This window comes from Nuphar pumila, chromosome 12 (assembly GCF_984573655.1).
Source record: "Nuphar pumila chromosome 12, dmNupPumi1.hap1.1, whole genome shotgun sequence".
NCBI lineage: Eukaryota > Viridiplantae > Streptophyta > Magnoliopsida > Nymphaeales > Nymphaeaceae > Nuphar > Nuphar pumila.
In genome coordinates this window covers 87,681,443-87,698,304 of record NC_143260.1, presented here as the reverse complement: position 1 = coordinate 87,698,304, position 16,862 = coordinate 87,681,443, and the positions used below count along the sequence as shown (strand labels likewise).

The 16,862-nt window shown below is 36.0% G+C and overlaps 1 protein-coding gene across 1 annotated transcript in view; it reads left to right on the top strand.

Annotated features, from left to right (window-relative positions):
• Nucleotides 1-1,502: 1,502 nt before the first annotated feature.
• The window catches only part of LOC149821142 (GEM-like protein 1), a 58,803-nt gene continuing 43,443 nt past the window's right edge, over nt 1,503-16,862 (top strand). Inside the window, exons 1-2 of the mRNA XM_089982555.1 lie at nt 1,503-1,961; nt 2,198-2,299. Coding sequence (XP_089838681.1) covers nt 1,670-1,961; nt 2,198-2,299 — 394 coding nt within the window. The 5' untranslated portion in view covers nt 1,503-1,669. The remainder of the gene's footprint in view (nt 1,962-2,197; nt 2,300-16,862) is intronic.

Sequence of the window (16,862 nt, the reverse complement as noted above, 5' to 3'; positions counted from 1 at the left end):
TTAGAAGGTAGTGAGAGAGCCTTCGAGGTGGAAGCTATATCTGGGACCAGAGTGTTACCGATCCTATCAGGTAGAAGCTACTGAAAATAACCTAATTGATATCAGATAATAGACCATGTGAAAAGTGATAAATGGCTAAAAGAATCACACGTATAGAAGATGACAAGTGAGTTAATGGGCAAGAAAACTTCATAAGAGAAAATATAACTGCAAAATATGTTGATTTGATTCACAGTTTTCTTCAGCTAATCAGGTTGTTGATATCTTGACAAAGCCATTAGCAGTGGCTCAGTTTAAGAAGTTGCGTGGTGAACCAGTTTAGAGTCAACACTAAAGGGGAGTGTTGAAGTTCAATGTTGACTGAGTTTATTTAGTTTTAGTATTTTTTTTAAATAGTAGTTGAGTTATTATAGGAGTTGTTAAAGCAGAGAATAGTCATGTAGGAGTATTATGAAGCTATCTAAGTCTTTTATCATTGGAAAATGAGATATCTCTTGTTAACTTCGTCCTAATTTAGGAACAACAACAACAACAACATACTTTAGGAAGCCTTGATAATAAATAAGAGTTTATGCGTAAGGTGCAAATACGAATGCAATGAGTGCAGTTACGGTGGCTATGAGTTAATGAAAATAATTTTTTTTGATTGAAGGTGGCTCTTTTTGGCTCAACTATCCTTTTTTTCTTTCAAGTTTTCCATACTTTGCATAATTGCATTAAAGGCAAAGGCATGGGATCACCCCCAATACGTCATTATCCTTAGAGTACAATAAAATAGACAGAGACATGGATCTGAAAATCTTCAAATTCATACCTTGGATGCAGCATGCACATCAAATGTGGGGAAGGGGAATGAGCATTGTCTTTAGAGTGCCAACTCCCATCAAAGTTCCTTCTTCCATTGCCATAATCACCACCATTATGGTCTTCTTTGCTTCCTACTACACCTACCATTTAAATATAAAGTTAATAGCACCATAGGGACTCCAATAGCAGATTGCAGCGAAAGATTTGTTGGCAGCCATTGCAGGTTGCAACAAGGGCGTTGCATTATGTGTGGAGAGAGAGAGAGACACCTATCCGTTATCTATTAACTCAAGTTAGATCTTGTTCTTTGTTTTTTTTCAAACGAGTAGTACCCTTCTTTTTGCTGGGACGGTAAATAAGTATTTTTCATTTTTCAATGCCAAAAATAATATGAAAAACGAAAAAAACCACGTTTCCCGATTCGATGATGTTAGCCTGATGTTTCTATTTAGGAGTTTTCAGGAAACTGGTGGCAATATCTGAAAAACTATTTTGAAATTGAAGGAATGGTCCCTAAGCGGAATTTTCTCTAGTAGTTCATCCGAGAGAGAGAGAGAGCCGAAAGTAATTCAACATTACCACTCATGAAGATCAACAAAATGTTGAACCCATGAACTGAACAAGAACAAAAGCCAAAACAAATAAAGAAAGCACAAGAGAAAAGAACATTAGACAGATAAAATGGGCTCACGCAGGAGCCGCTTGCCCAGATTGCGACAAAGGATAGGTAGCATCAGCAGGAGGGAGTGGAAGATCACTAAGATGCATACGCAAGATCGCATAAAAGGTTCTTCTTTCTCTTTTCAGGAAAGCAGAGAAGGAATCCGATTCTCTCACTCTAACCCACGTTCGATCGGAACGGATGGACAAGAATAGTGGGGACGAGAAGACGATGACATCGTCGGCGACGGGTGAAGGAGGGCGGTGGGGGACGTGGGTGATGGGCGTGCCGACGGGGCCGGAGGGGCATCCCGTGAACCAGCAGGCCGCCGCCTGGGTCGCCGGAGACGCCATGGATCCGGCGAAGGGTGGTGGTGCTGCCACCAACTACTACTACTCGGGCCCACCCGTTTCCGGCGGCGGCGTGCAGTACCAGAGCCGCACCGATAACCCCTACGTGCAGACCGCCCCCGTCCCCAACTCCACCGGCAAGAGTTAGTCTCTCTCTCTCTCTCTCATTTCATTTTGCGGGGAGCGGGAAATTTGTGATTTTTACAAAGAAAACACAAAACCCATTCTCTCATTTCATCATGTTGGAGCGGCAAATTTATGTTTCTACAAAAAAAAAAATCATGAAACCACTTTCTCTCTCTCTGTCACGTTTCATTTTGCGGGGAGTGGGAAATTTGTGAATTTATTTAAAGATGATGAAGTTTTGATGTTCTTTTAGGTCCGATGGATATGATCATGAGCCTGCTGAATAGGCTGGGGAAGAAGATTGATGAGACTGCCAGGCAAGCCGAAGGATACGTTATGAACGTTTGGCAACATTGTGAGAAATTTTGTTCTCTTAACTTTTATATTGTTGTTATAAGATTTGTATTAGCAACTCTTTTTCTTGCCTATGAGATTAGATTGTAATTGGTATTTTCAATTCTGTTCAAATTGTTGAATGGTGGATGGGAATATGATATATTTAACTTTATTATGTATGTAATTTGATCGGGGAAAGAAGCATGAGATCTGAATTTAACGATCGAGTTGCGTGTCATGAAGGATGGTTTTCTGAAGAACTATTGAACCGTCTATGCTTGAAGAAGAAAGCACATATCCAAGAATAATGAATGGACGATTCACTACTCATTCTTTTCCGTATACAGTAGAATCATTCAAGAGATAGAGATAAGATACAGCGAAGTTGCAGCATCTGATTTTGTTTTACAAGATAGCTGTCAAAACTGATAGAGATCCTAAATTCCTGAACTGATCGAACTGTCATGTGCAACCATCTGACCCCCAAATCACGCCATTCTCCCTCTTGATTTCATGATTTTTTTTTTGATTTGAAACTGCATGATGCTCCATAATCTAAATGGCCTGCTTCTCTATAACCCAATCCACCTAAATACAACAAATAACTTTCTGCTCCATAACTCATCATGTCTCTATTCCTGTTATTTTCTTTGTGCATTCTAGAAGTTTTAACTTCTGAGAGGGAAGGGCTGCATCAGTAACAGAAATGACATGGAAGAATGTTGGTACATATTTTGAATCCAAAGACCTCCAGATTATGGAAATTAAATTCAATCTTTCCATGCACACCTAGCAACCAACAATAAAGCAATTGTGACAGTGTAATGGAACTCATAGAAATGTTTCCAAGGATAGAGCTATGATGTGGATAGTGAGCTGGGCATTCATGGCAACCCAGTCCACGTTGAGAAACTGAAGTATTGAATGAGCAAAGAACTGTTTATATGCAGCCATTGACTCCTGAGTTTGAGTTATTTTTTTGCTACAACATGCAAGTTTGGTTGTAAACCTTTGCATTACCTTCTGGTCAGGGAGGCTTTGTGGCTTGCACCGATGCCTCAAGAACGGTTTTGGGTTGCGTATTGATGCAACACTGAAATGTGATCTTATACACTTCATGATAACTAAGGATTCACAAGAAAAATTATCCAACCCATGATCTGGAGCTTGCTTCTTTAGTGTTCACACTCAAGATATAACGACACTACTTATATGGAGAGAAGTTTGAGGTCATGTCAAACCATAAAAGTCTGAAGTATCTATTCTCTCAAAAGGAGTCGAATATGTGAAACGACGATGGCCGAAATGTTATATATATATATATATAATTTTCTATTTATTCCAAAATATCGATAGGGGTATTTTGGTCTTTTTACATATAATAATAAGTTGATTTAAAACAACTTGTTTTATTTTTATTTTTTTTCTTTATTTTATTTTATTTCTTTTTCACCTTTTAGGACCCTTGGGGACCCCACAATGTAGTCGTTGGGGACCCTCTCATTTTGTAGTTGTTATCTCGCTCTCTCTCAATAATATTTCCTCTTTTTTGCCTTTTGGCATTTCTCTTTATGGGTTTATGTGTTTACACTTAAAGTGTTTGTGTAATCTTTTTGGTTCTTGTCTATTGTTGGACCTATACGTGTTCTTCACTTGTTATTTGTATTTTCGCTTATTTCATTACATGGTATCAGAGCTATTTGAGTTCTTGTGATCTTGAAAGGTTTCTTTTGTACTACCTTAAGATCGTGACCAAAGTACTTTCTCTCTCCTTATCTCTACCTTCTTCTTCAATATGTTGAGTTCTCCTTCAAGCTCAATCGTTCAAATTATTTGATGTGGGCGTCGGCCATGGAGAATTACCTTCGTGAGAAGAAACTTTGGGGTTTCATGATGGGGACCTCTCTTGAACCATCATTGAAGCTTATCAAAATCGAAGAAGGTGTTGAAAAGGCTCTTGATGAGGAAGACCGTTAGCCATTCATGATCATTAAACAAAGATAAAAGATTGAGAAAGTAACCACGCCAAGATTTTGGCGTGGTTCATGAACAATGTTGACATAAAAATTTGTGCCAACATTGCTAAGTTTAGAAGAGCCAATGAAGCTTGGTTTTTCCTTAAGGGTATGTATACCCAAAAGGATCTAGCTAAACAATTTTTTTGCTAAAAAAAATTAGATCCACTAAACAAGGGGATATGAGTGTCTGCGATTATTTTAGTGCTTTGTCTCTCCTTTGGGACATATTAGCTCTTCTTGAGCCTAAATGAGTGGCTCCGGAAGATATTGAAATGAGAAGAGAACAAGTTGAAAAAGAACATTTTTTTCAATTTCTTTATGGTCTTAGACCGGAATTTGAATAAGGGCATCTCTTTTTCATAGGAGCAAGGCCTTGCCTATCGAAGATGCCCTTGCCGAAGTATGCCAAGAGGAAACTGATATTAGTTTGAATCTATGTCACACGGACTCGGCTCCAAGGTCGCCGCACCCGCGTCGACACGCACCGACACGGGTGCGGCTCGGACTCGGTCAACCCGACCCTGGGTGCGGTCAACGCACCCAGGGTCATTTTGGTCCATTTTTTGGAATTTTTTTTTTTGAATTTTTTTTTTAAATTTTCTGGGCTACAGCTGTAAGGAAAAAAACCCATCACAACTAAAAAACCTGTACACTTTCAAGTTTTAAGTACAGAATGGGCACAACTCAAGTTTTTGTGGTTTTTTCCTATATGAAGAAAGTGAACTATTACAGTGTATGAAGAAAGTGCCCAAAAGTGAATTATTCCTGTATGAAGAAAGTGTACAGAATGCCTTCACAACTTATCACCTGTCCCCTAATGGGCACAACTTTGACCGAGTCTTATATATATATATTATTTTTTTTTAATATATATATAGCCGAGTCCCCGTGTCCAAAATTTTTGAAATTGCGCCGCACCCGTGTCGCACCCGCACCCGCACCCATGTGACATAGGTTTGAATCATAAGAATGATGATATTTTGACCGTTACTAGGTCGGGATCAAATGTAAAAACCTATAAACCTCCCCACTTTGCCAAAAATAATAACTATGGAAATGGATCCAATTATAATAGTGGATATAGGAAGGGTGTTACTTGTCATTATTGAAATGAACTGGGACATATTAGACCGGTATGCCCTAAGCTTAAGGGTAAAGTGACTTTCGTTGGTGAAGTTGTACCGAAGAAAGAAGATATAAACAAAAATGGAGGAGATATTAAAGATACTCTTAATCAAATTTCGGAGGCACTCCAACATCTTCTCAAGTCGTCTTCAACTTCGGGTGCCACCATCACATCATTATCATCTCCTCCAAGTATGCGGATTCTTGATTTTGGTGCTTCTTTTCATATGACACCACATAAGAATATTCTTTCTAAAGTCTATTCCAACTCCTCATCTTATGTTTCAACGGCCGATGAAACTTCTTTAAAAATTGAAAGCATTAGAACACTTGATTTAAAACATTTTCAAGATTTTTTTATTCAAAAGATAAGGGTGGTTCCAAAAATAATTTAAATCGATTTTCCGTTTCTCAAATTTTTGATCACGGTTGCAAAGTTTCTTTCTCACCTAAAGATTGCATAATGCAGGATCTCCAATCAGGAAAGCTGGTTGGGCAAGGCCATAGGAGAGACAATCTTTATTTTATAGATTTTTTGACTCTTCCACCCAAGTCATTTTGTAATTTTGTAAATGTCAAAAGCATTGATATTTGACATAAGAGACTTGACCACCCTAGTTTTTCAAAGATGTATCTTTTCTCTTTTTTGGGAAATGCATGTAATGAAAAAGACAGCTTGTAAAGATTGCATTTTTTGAAAAATAAAAGCAATTCCATTTGCTCAAAGATTTTTTTTGTCTACACGACCATTTGAATTAGTTCATTCGGATGTATGGGGTCCCTCACCTATCATATCTAAAGGTGGCTTCTCGTATTATGCGATTTTTGTTGATGATTTCACTATATACACATGGATTTATTTCCTAAATCGTAAATCCGATGTGTTCTCTTTCTTTAAAGAATTGCATATAATGATTAAGAATCAATTCTTGAGTAATCTCTTTATTCTAAGATCGGATTCAGGAGGATAATATGTCTAATGATTTTCAAAATTATTTAAGACAAAATAGAATTTGTCATCAAAGGTCTTATCCTAAAACTCCGCAACAAAATGGCCTAACGAAAAAAAAACATAAACATATAATAGAAACTACTAGGACTCTTTTAATTTCCAAGAATATTCCAAAAACTTTTTGGGACGAAGCCGTTTTAACTTTAACTTAATTAATAGAACTCCTTGAACATCATTAAACAATGTTTATCCATTTAAAAAACTTTTTAAAATGACTTCGGATTTTAAAAGACTAAGAATCTTTGGTTATAAGTGTTATGTTCTTACTCATAAGAATGATAAGCTTTCTTCAAAAGCTATTGCGTGTGTTTTCTTAGGATATGGAGAAAATAAAAAAGGATACCGATGTTTTGATATAATAAATAACAAGCTTTATATTTCAAAGGATGTTACCTTTCTTAAAGATGAAAATAGTTTTGAAAGTAAAGAATCAAAAGAAAACATTGATTACTCCTTTTTATTTGATTTATTACCACAAAATGATGATTCTAAGCCTATTGAGGTTTTTGAGTCCTTTGACAAATGTGTTAATCATAATGAACAATCTCTTAATGATGAAGATAATGGTCAACATGAAAATTTAAATGAACATATATCAAGTAACACGCAAGTTTATACTAGAAGGGAAGAAGGTAATCATCCATGTGCTCTCGACAAATTCTCTCAAAACACATCTTTAGAAGAATCTTCACATAGAAAATCAAATCATATTTCTAAAGCACAAAATAAATTTGTATCCTATGACTCTTTTTCTTCAAATTTTAGAGCATGTTTAATAGCCCTTCACTCTTTCTATGAACCATCTCATTATAATGATGCAAAACAATATCTCCATTGGAATGAAACTATGAAATTTGAACTTAATGTACTTAAGAAAGCTCAAACATGGGAAATAGTTAATCCTCCACAAGCAAAGAAACCTATAGGATGTAGATGGGGTTTTAAAGTAAAAACCAAAAGTGACGGGTCCTTAGAAAGATATAAGACAAAATTAGTAGCCAAGGGATATGCTCAAGAGTATGGGATAAATTATGATGAGACATTTGCCCCGGTTGCTCAAATAACAAGTGTTTGAACTCTCATTGCCATTCCATTTATTAAAAAATGACTTATTTATCAATTAGACGTTAAAAATGCTTTTTTAAATGGAGATCTTCGTGAAGAAGTTTACATGGAACCTCCTCCCGACATGAATTTGAATGAAAAGTTTTAAAATTAAAAAAAGCATTGCATGGTCTTAAACAAGATCCTAAAGCTTGGTACGATAAATTCAGTAATGTACTAATTAATTTGGGTTTTGTCTCTTGCTATACTGACACTGCCCTTTTTGTCAAGAAAACATGTGACTCTAATGTGATCATTTTTTTATATGTTGATGATATGATCATCACAGAAAATGACAAAGGAGTGAATGAAACTAAAACTATTTTAAAGAAAACTTTTGATATGTCTAACTTGGGTTTCTTAAGATATTTTTTAGGTATTGAAGTGGCCTATTCACATAGAGGATACATACTCTCTCAAATGAAATTAGCTGCTGATATTTGTGCTAAGTCAGAAATCTCAAATGAAAAGAAGGTGGAGACTCCAGAAGTTATAAATGCAAAATTAAGACTTGAAGATGGTGTTCTACTTGACGATCCTACTTCCTATCGACAATTAATTGGATCTCTTATCTCTCCAACACCTGACTTGATATTGCTCATGCGGTTCATGCTAGTTTCAGCATGCCCTTACCACGGTTCACATGGTATTAGTAATAAGAATTGTGCGATATATCAAGAACTTCATTTCAAAAGGGTTTTTCTTATCCTCTTTCTCATCCTTTGATTTAACTGCTTATATTGATACTGATTGGGGGGGGGGGTAATCCCAATGGTAGAATCTTAACTACTGGTTTTTGTATTTTTTTAGGAGATTCACTTATTTCCTGGAGGTGCAAGAAACAACAAAAGATATCTCTATCGTCCATCGAAGCTGAATATCGTGTCATGGCGATTACACCATGGAGATTGTGTGGCTTAGAAGTCTACTCAGTGATATGAGGATCATCATCTCAACTCCTTCAAAGATGTGTTGTGACAACAAAAGTGCGATCTACATAGCAAGCAATCACACATTTCATGAGCGCACCAAACATATTGAGATGGACTATCATTATGTTCCTGATGAATATTTAAGAGGAAGTATCACTTTGCCCTATGTCACCTCGGAGTATCAATTGGTCGACTTCTTCACCAAAGCGCTTCCTACTCATTTTTTATTTCTTCTTAGCAAACTTTCAGTTCTTTTCTCGTAAAGTTTGAGGGGGCGTGTTAATATATATATATATATATATATATATATATATATATATATATTTTGTTTATTCCAAAATACTCAATAGGGGTATTTTGGTCTTTTCACATGTAATAAACAACTTATTTTAGGTTTTATTTTTATTTTTTTCTTTATTTAATTTTATTTCTTTTTCACCTTTTAGCACCCTTGGGGACCCCACATATGTAGTCGTTGGGGTCCCCAACGACTACATTGTGGGAGCCCCAAGGTCTCGTACTCTCTCATTCTTTGTGTATATATAAGGGGTATTCCCCCTCTCATTTTGTAGTTGTTCTCTCACTCTCTCTTAATAATATTTCTTATTTTTTGCCTTTTGACATTTCTTCTTTGTGAGTTTATGTGTTTGCACTTAAAGCACTTGTGTAATCTTTTTGGTTCTTGTCCATTGTTGGACCTACAAGTGTTTTTCACTTATTATTTATATTTTTACTTATTTTATTACATGAAATTCCTTAAAGACTACGAATTCACGCTTTCCTATCATTCTAGAAAGGCGAATGTTGTAGCCGATGCCCTTAGCTGCAAGGCTGTTGGCACTCTTGCCAACATCATAAGACAATGAAGGTTGATAGAATATTTCGTCAATTGGAAGCATTTTCTAGCAGATCTAGGGAAGATTCAATTATCAAATCTAACAATGCAGCCTGAGATCCTTACCCGAATTGTACTTGAACAAATTAAGGATGACCAATACATAAAGCTGAAAGCAAGGGCAGTGAAAGATGACATTTTATTTTTATTTGAAGGAAGATGTGAGTATATGGATGGAGGAAAGGATATGGGTTCCGAATAACCCTAAACTAAAAGAAGAAATACTCCAGGAAGCCCGCAATAGCAAATATACCATCCACCCAAGAGGCACCAAAATATTCAAAGATCTACAAAAAAATACTGGGAGAGGGATATGAAGAAAGACGTGGCTACGTACATCTCGAAGTGCTTGACTTGCTATCTAATCAAGATAGAACATCAATGACTTGACAACATGATGCAACAAATCAAAATTCTATAATGGATTTCATCGTATGATTCTCTCGATCGAGGAGACAACACGACTCAATCTGGGTGATTGTGAAGAGACTCACCAAGTCTGCTCACTTCTTGCCAATTAATACCAAGTACTCAAACTGGCAGAATTCTACGTTAGGGAGATAGTTAGAATGCATGGAGTGCCAGTCTCGATTATCTCCAATCGTAACCCAAAGTTTGCCTCTCACTTTTGGGAGCAACTGTAAAGAGCCTTAGAGACGAAACTGAAGTTTAACACGATATTTCATTCCTAAACAGACGGATAATCTAAATGCACCATACAAACTCTAGAAGATATGTTGCAAGCCTATATGTTGGAATGAAAAGGAGATTGAGATTCACACCTAACATTGACGGAGTTCGCCTACAACAATAGCTATCACGCTAGCATCGGGATAGTACGAAGCCCTGTACGGAAGGCCTTGTCGATCATCAATATATTAGGGTGAAGTTGGTGAGCAAACTGTGGACTCACCCATCGTACTTCAGCCCTACACTCAACAAGTGCACATGATTTGCAAGAAACTACACACCGCTCAGAGCTGACAGAAAAGCTATGCAGATCAACGCTATAGAAAACTCACTTTTTGGGTTGTAGGCAAGGTTTTTGTTAAAGTGTCTTCAACAAAAAGTGTTTTTCACTGTGGAAAGAGGGGAAAACGAAGTCTCAGTTTCGTTGGTCTCTTTGAGATTTTGAGAAAAATCAGATAGACAACGTACCAAATAACATTGCCACCCCAATATGCCTAAATACATAATGTGTTTAACATGTCAATGCTTAGAAAATACGTCCATGACCCTTCCCACGTCATTCAACATGAGGACATTGATATCAGGGAAGACATGTCTATGGAAGAAAAACCTGTAGAGATCATGGATCGTCGGAAATAGGTGCTTAGATCGAAGGTCATCCCACTTGTTAAAATGAGATGACAACACTATTGAATAGACGATTGCACCTAGGAGCGTAAATGTAAAATACAAGAGAAATATCTCGAGCTACTCACGTAGTACCCACAACAAAATTTCGAGGACAATATTCTTTTGAGGTAATGATGTAAGATCTACAAATTTTCAGTAAACTTTTGAATAAAAATAAGAAGTATTTTTTACGTAATTTTATCGTATTGACCTGGAATGCAAAACAAAGGGATTTTGTAGAGCCAGTTATACTTAAAACACATATATCCTCAGGGATATACGTTCAAAACATTTAGGGAGCCATATCACACTCATTTGACAAAATGAGAGAATTTCACAAAGACAATCCGCTTCGTCTTGTCGAGACAAAGAGAATGACATACTCACTTTTTTCTTTGTGAAAAATATTGGCGAAACCCTAAAAATGTGCGGGCCCCACATAAATATCTCCCAAGAATATCTTGTGGGCCCCACATAAATATCTCACAAAAATAAAATGTGGACCTCACATAAATATCTCATGAAAATATCTAGGTGGGCCCCACTGAGGATATATCCATCCTTATCCAAAAGGGTAGGGAGAAATCAAGAGGAAGGCAATCTATGGTTTGAAGTACACATATCTGGTCTTGGTTCAAACTTCAAAAGTTTTTCTAATGGAGTCAGAGGAGTCAAGTTGATTACTTTTTCACTATAATAGAATTTCCAGTTTGCTTATACACATGATAAACTTAGGTGAATTTAGCAAGTATACTTGACCTTTTTGAGGATGACTAAGAAGAAAGTAGTGACATTCTCTCATGCAGCTATTAGACAACATTCAAGTTCTGTCATATGTGTGGATCAGATATATTTACCGGGGATGCAGAAGGTTTCAGGTTGACATATGCTGGATGAAAATGCATCCCTATCTAGGGATTATGGTTGTTTGAGGTGAGGTAAAAGCCATGGAAGCATACACGTCATTTGTTTGAAGGGTTTTAATCTATTATTTGTGAGTTGTTGATTCCAGTTGCAGTTGAAGTGCTAGAGTAGGTGAATAACTCTTGACCTATTGATGACAATACTTGGCTAGGGAGATAGTGGTGAAATACAAGCTTGTAGTGCTGCCACTTTGCATTACTCACTTCCAGAGTTATTATCTCTTATTTTCCTCTTCTTTATAAATTAATGATTTTTTTCCTTGTAAAAAGTTTGTATTTAGTTTTTTGCGTCTAGGGCATCTGTAGCCTTCTGGACAAATGTTTGCCTTTTCTTTTTGGGATTATACATGTTTGTTATTAATGCATTGACTAGAGAATTTTGAGCTGTTCTATAGAAGGATTGCCCTAAAGATTAATAATTTTGCACTCTGAGCAGCCAAAGGCTGTTCTGCATGTAACTATGACCTTTCTAAAATCAATCATGATGACAAAATGATGAGTGGAACTGTAGGCATAATGAAACAAATCAAATAGGGGAAAACTGATTGTTTATTTTTAATCAAAGAAACAAGGAATAAATGGAGTCTAGCACTTGGCAATACAACACTAATACCAATGAAAATTCACAGGACAATGGTAAAAATATTAAATAAAGTAACCCATCCACCCATGCACATAGATGTATATGTATATATGCATGTATGTATGTAGTTGTTTATGTTAAAACTGGTATCTATATGTGTCCAAAGCAATCACAAAGAACAAGAAGGGGAGACAATGTGAATGAGGCTGCTGTTTCTTCTATTCCAATGATTTCCAATGGGGAGATCGTGGTTCCTTTCTCCTTATATGAAAATAACATACAAAGGGCACTTTACATATTTGCCCACAATAAATACTTTACAAGATATAAGATACAATGGGCAATATTGGAAAGAAATAAAAGGAAACCAGTGTAACGTGAAACTGGGGTAACGACAAATTGTATTGGATCTAGATATTGGATCCGAATCCAAAACCCATATCCAATATTGTTATCTCTCAATAGCCTCCCTCAAGTTGTACATGGTAATCACCATGAATAACTATGACTTCAAATACCAAATCCTTTGCTTCGTCAAACCCTTGGTAAACAGATCTTCAATCCGATGAATCTTGCTTCAAGTTCACAATCTTCAATTTTACTTCCTATGAAGTGTGATCAATCTCTATATGCTTGGTCTTTACATGATGAACAAGATTCAATGAGATCTTGATGACACTCTAATTGTCACATAATAAAACTGATCTAGGGGCTATTTCATCTAGTTCATGTAGCAAACTTTTTATCTATGTCAACTCTGAAGTAGTTGCTGCCATAGCTCGGTATTCTGCTTTAGTACTTGATTGAGCTAGGACATTTTTTTTACAACTTGACCAATATATAACTCGCACACACACACACACACTCCCACCACTATTTAAGACAATAACAATGTCCAAGAAATATAATAGGAAATTCATGGACTGCACTAAGAGATAATTTAGATAAATCAATGATTCTCAAAAAGTTCAAAAATGCATAGTTGATCAGAATATTAATGTAAATCAACAAAATCACAGCCATAAACTATTGATTTGATGCATTATTTTACCATTAGCTAATAACCTAAAAAAACTCAATCTATTTACAGAAATTAATAAATCCAATAAAAAGCCCAAACTTCATGAAAAAATTTGAGAACATGGATGCGATCTTTTTCAATCTCTCTCTAATAAGAAACGCTAACAATTTTACACTAAAAAATATCCCAAAAAACTTAGACACATTCAATCCAACACAAAACTCACAATTCACGGATCATATATGAAAAATGACAACAAGGAGAGTGACAGAAAGAGAAAGAGAGAGAGTGAGGAGCGTGACAACGAGAGAGACAGAGTGAGGAGCATGACAATGAGAGGAGCATGATAGAGAGAGTGAGAGAGACAAAGAGCGAGAGAGAGAGAGAGAGAGAGAGAGAGAGAGAGAGAGAGAGAGAGAGAGGAGCGCAACTTCCATACCTTCTTCTTTCTCTTGCTGCAAAAAAACGTAACGAGAGTGAGAAACCTAGAAAGAGAAAACTGAGAGAGAGAGACGAAGAGAGGGTGAGAGAAACAGGGAGGCTTAGAGGCCGTACCTCTTCTTTTTCTTGCTGCAAAAACACTAGAGGAAGAAAGCGCGAAAAGGGCGAGAGAGAGAGAGAGAGAGAGAGGGGGAAGGGGAAAGCCCCTTTCCCTTTTTTATACTCGTGGTCAACGTCAACCCAAAAAAAAAGAAAAAAAAAAGGCTTTTGGGGCTAGGCGGTCCTAGCCTAGACAGTAAAATAGGACCCTCACCAAAACCCAGTCACCTAGGTGGTGGGATTGCACCTAGGTCGCCTAGGCACCACCTTTGACAACTAAGCACACATATATATATATATATATATAATTCAGAAACATAACTCAAAAACAGTCAACCAGAAATATAACACAAAAAGTCATAAACTACATAGAAACATGTACTATGGAGTGTTGGCTCTAAAACCAAAAAAGAATAAGCTTGAATGAGTTAAGGTGTATTGTGACAGATGAATATAACTTATCTCATGATTATGTAAATGCATGACTTATAATGGATATAACAAATTCGCCAACTTTTGTCATCATAAACAAAACATGTACCGATAACACAAGTAGACACTTCCATGACGAATTTTGCTTGTCCAGAACTAGGGAACCTTTTCTAAAAAAATCAATTGCATGTTCCATAGATTTACTAAATTACTGTTGTTGGTTCCCCAAACAAAGCATTATCTTGAAATTTTGAATACACCATCACCATGCATATACAAATAAATAAATATAGACAACGTTCACATATTTATTTGTCCCACCACAAAGTGTTGTAAAAAATCATAAATATCTCATGGCAACATGCTTTGTACTGTCATTTTTGTTTAAAAAATGAACGCTGAATTCTACTATTTCTGGTGGAGAGGGTTTTGAAAATTAATCCACAAGCAAGATCATTGATCATCCTTGGCTAAGTCAAGACATTTAGTTTGAAAACCATTTTTCTTCTTGATCAATCAAATAGCTGATATAGAAGATGATGAGTGAATGAAAACATATTCAAGCAGGCTGGTTGTTTTATTCCTATAAAATTTAGCTTTCTATGCATGCCAAATGCAAACTATCTTAAGTAGAATAATATGAGCATCATGGGTAAGAATAAAAGGTGCTCTTTTCATATAAACTCAACTTTCTATGGACACTATGGGCAAGAAATGAAAAAGAATGAGACATATATTCTTTTAAATTTTCTCGGAATATAAAATTCTTGCAGTACTAGTTTTTTGCATCTTCCTGTATTAGTCAACTATATGTTTGATAGAAAAGATTCCAAATTTCCAATTAAAGTCTTTAATATGTGCATAATTTGCAATTATGATGTATACTATTATTGTAACAAATGTGCATGACTTGCAATTTGGTGAATACCCATGTTTTTGTTTTAATCGGTACCAGAACTTTGAATTAGTCATTGACATGCATGTAACTTGTATCTGAACTCGATTAAAATTTCAATCTGAAAAATATAACTCAAAAATAGTCAAACAGATTATGTATGAATTACACACACAGAATATATATATATATATATATATATATAAATGAAACACACAAATACAAAATGTATAATATACATTATAATAACTGAAATACAAAATATATAATATAACTGAAACATAATATTATCAGTTATATATATATATATATATATATATATATATATATATATATATATATATATATATATATATATATATATATATATATATATATATATATATATATATATATATATGAAAAACATAAATTATAGCAAAAACAAGAAAACCAAGAGAGAGAAATAGGAATAAGAAGAAAAAAACAGGAGAGCAAACTGAGAGAGAGGAAGAAGAAGAAAAAATAGGAAGGGAAAACAAAAAGAAAAAATGAAAAAAGTAAAAGGAAGGAAAAAACAAGAAGAAGAAAAAGGAAAAAGAAGGAAAAAACAAGAAGAAAAACAAAAACAAAAAAGAAGGAAAAAACTATTAAGATTGTATTATAAACTGGATCGGGTTTTCCAGTTAATGTTGGGTTCTTTAATGTAACATATAACTTTATGTTTGGGTATGGATCTAAACATTTGGTCCAACCCAGTTACTACTTTGTATATTTATATACATGAAGTAGGGCACGACTTCGATAGTGGAGTCTCCCCATTTACTGCCGCAGCTCTCTCTCTCTCTCTCTCTCTCTCTCTCACAGGGCCATTCTCACATGGTATCAGAGCGGGCTTCTGCACCGTGAGTCGACTCCGAAGGGCATGTCCAGCGAGATCGACACTGCAGGTGCTCTTTCGTCCAGGACTATCCAGCGAGATCAACGTCCCAGGTGCAGATTCTTCCAGGTTCTTCCATCTGCCATCTTTTCTATTACCGTGCCCTGGTATTTAGTAGACCATCCTCTCCTCTCCTCTCTGTTTAGTCGATCATCCTCTCCCCTCCTCTCTGTTTAGTCATCGACTGCTTCTATTTCTTCTGTTTTCTTCAACTATCGGTCAGATCTGATCGTAGATCTAATAGTAGATCTCTTTACCCTGCGTGACTGCTGTCCTCTTTACCTATATTCCCTTTTTTTTTTGTTCATCACGTCTGATTTGGATCAGACACTCGGACCCAAAGACTATCTGAAGTCCGAATCTGCCCAGACGTGTATTCTGATATCAGATATGTTTTCTTAGTTGCTGCGTCTTCTTCCCCTGTCACGGTTTGATCTGAGTTCACTTCAGATCTGAAGCGAATCATTTTTTTTCTGATCCAAATTCATCCCTTTATTCCCGATTTCTGATTTCTGGTCATTCCTTCCAGACCTAAAATACCAATTCTTTATTCTTTATTTTTTTTCTTCTTCATTTAATCTGGTCTGAATTTATTTCAGTTCTAAAGTCATTCCTTAAGTGTTTGGCAGCAGTAAGATACATTCAGTTTTTGGTTCAGTTTTCATGGATTCTCCTACCCTGCCATCTAGTTTTCTAGGTCAACTTATCTCGAACAAACTGAGTAACAACAACTATTTGACCTGGAAGAGGCAGATACTGCCTTTCATTAAGAGTCTTGATCTCTATGGACACCTAGATGGAACGATCTCCGCACCACCAGAATT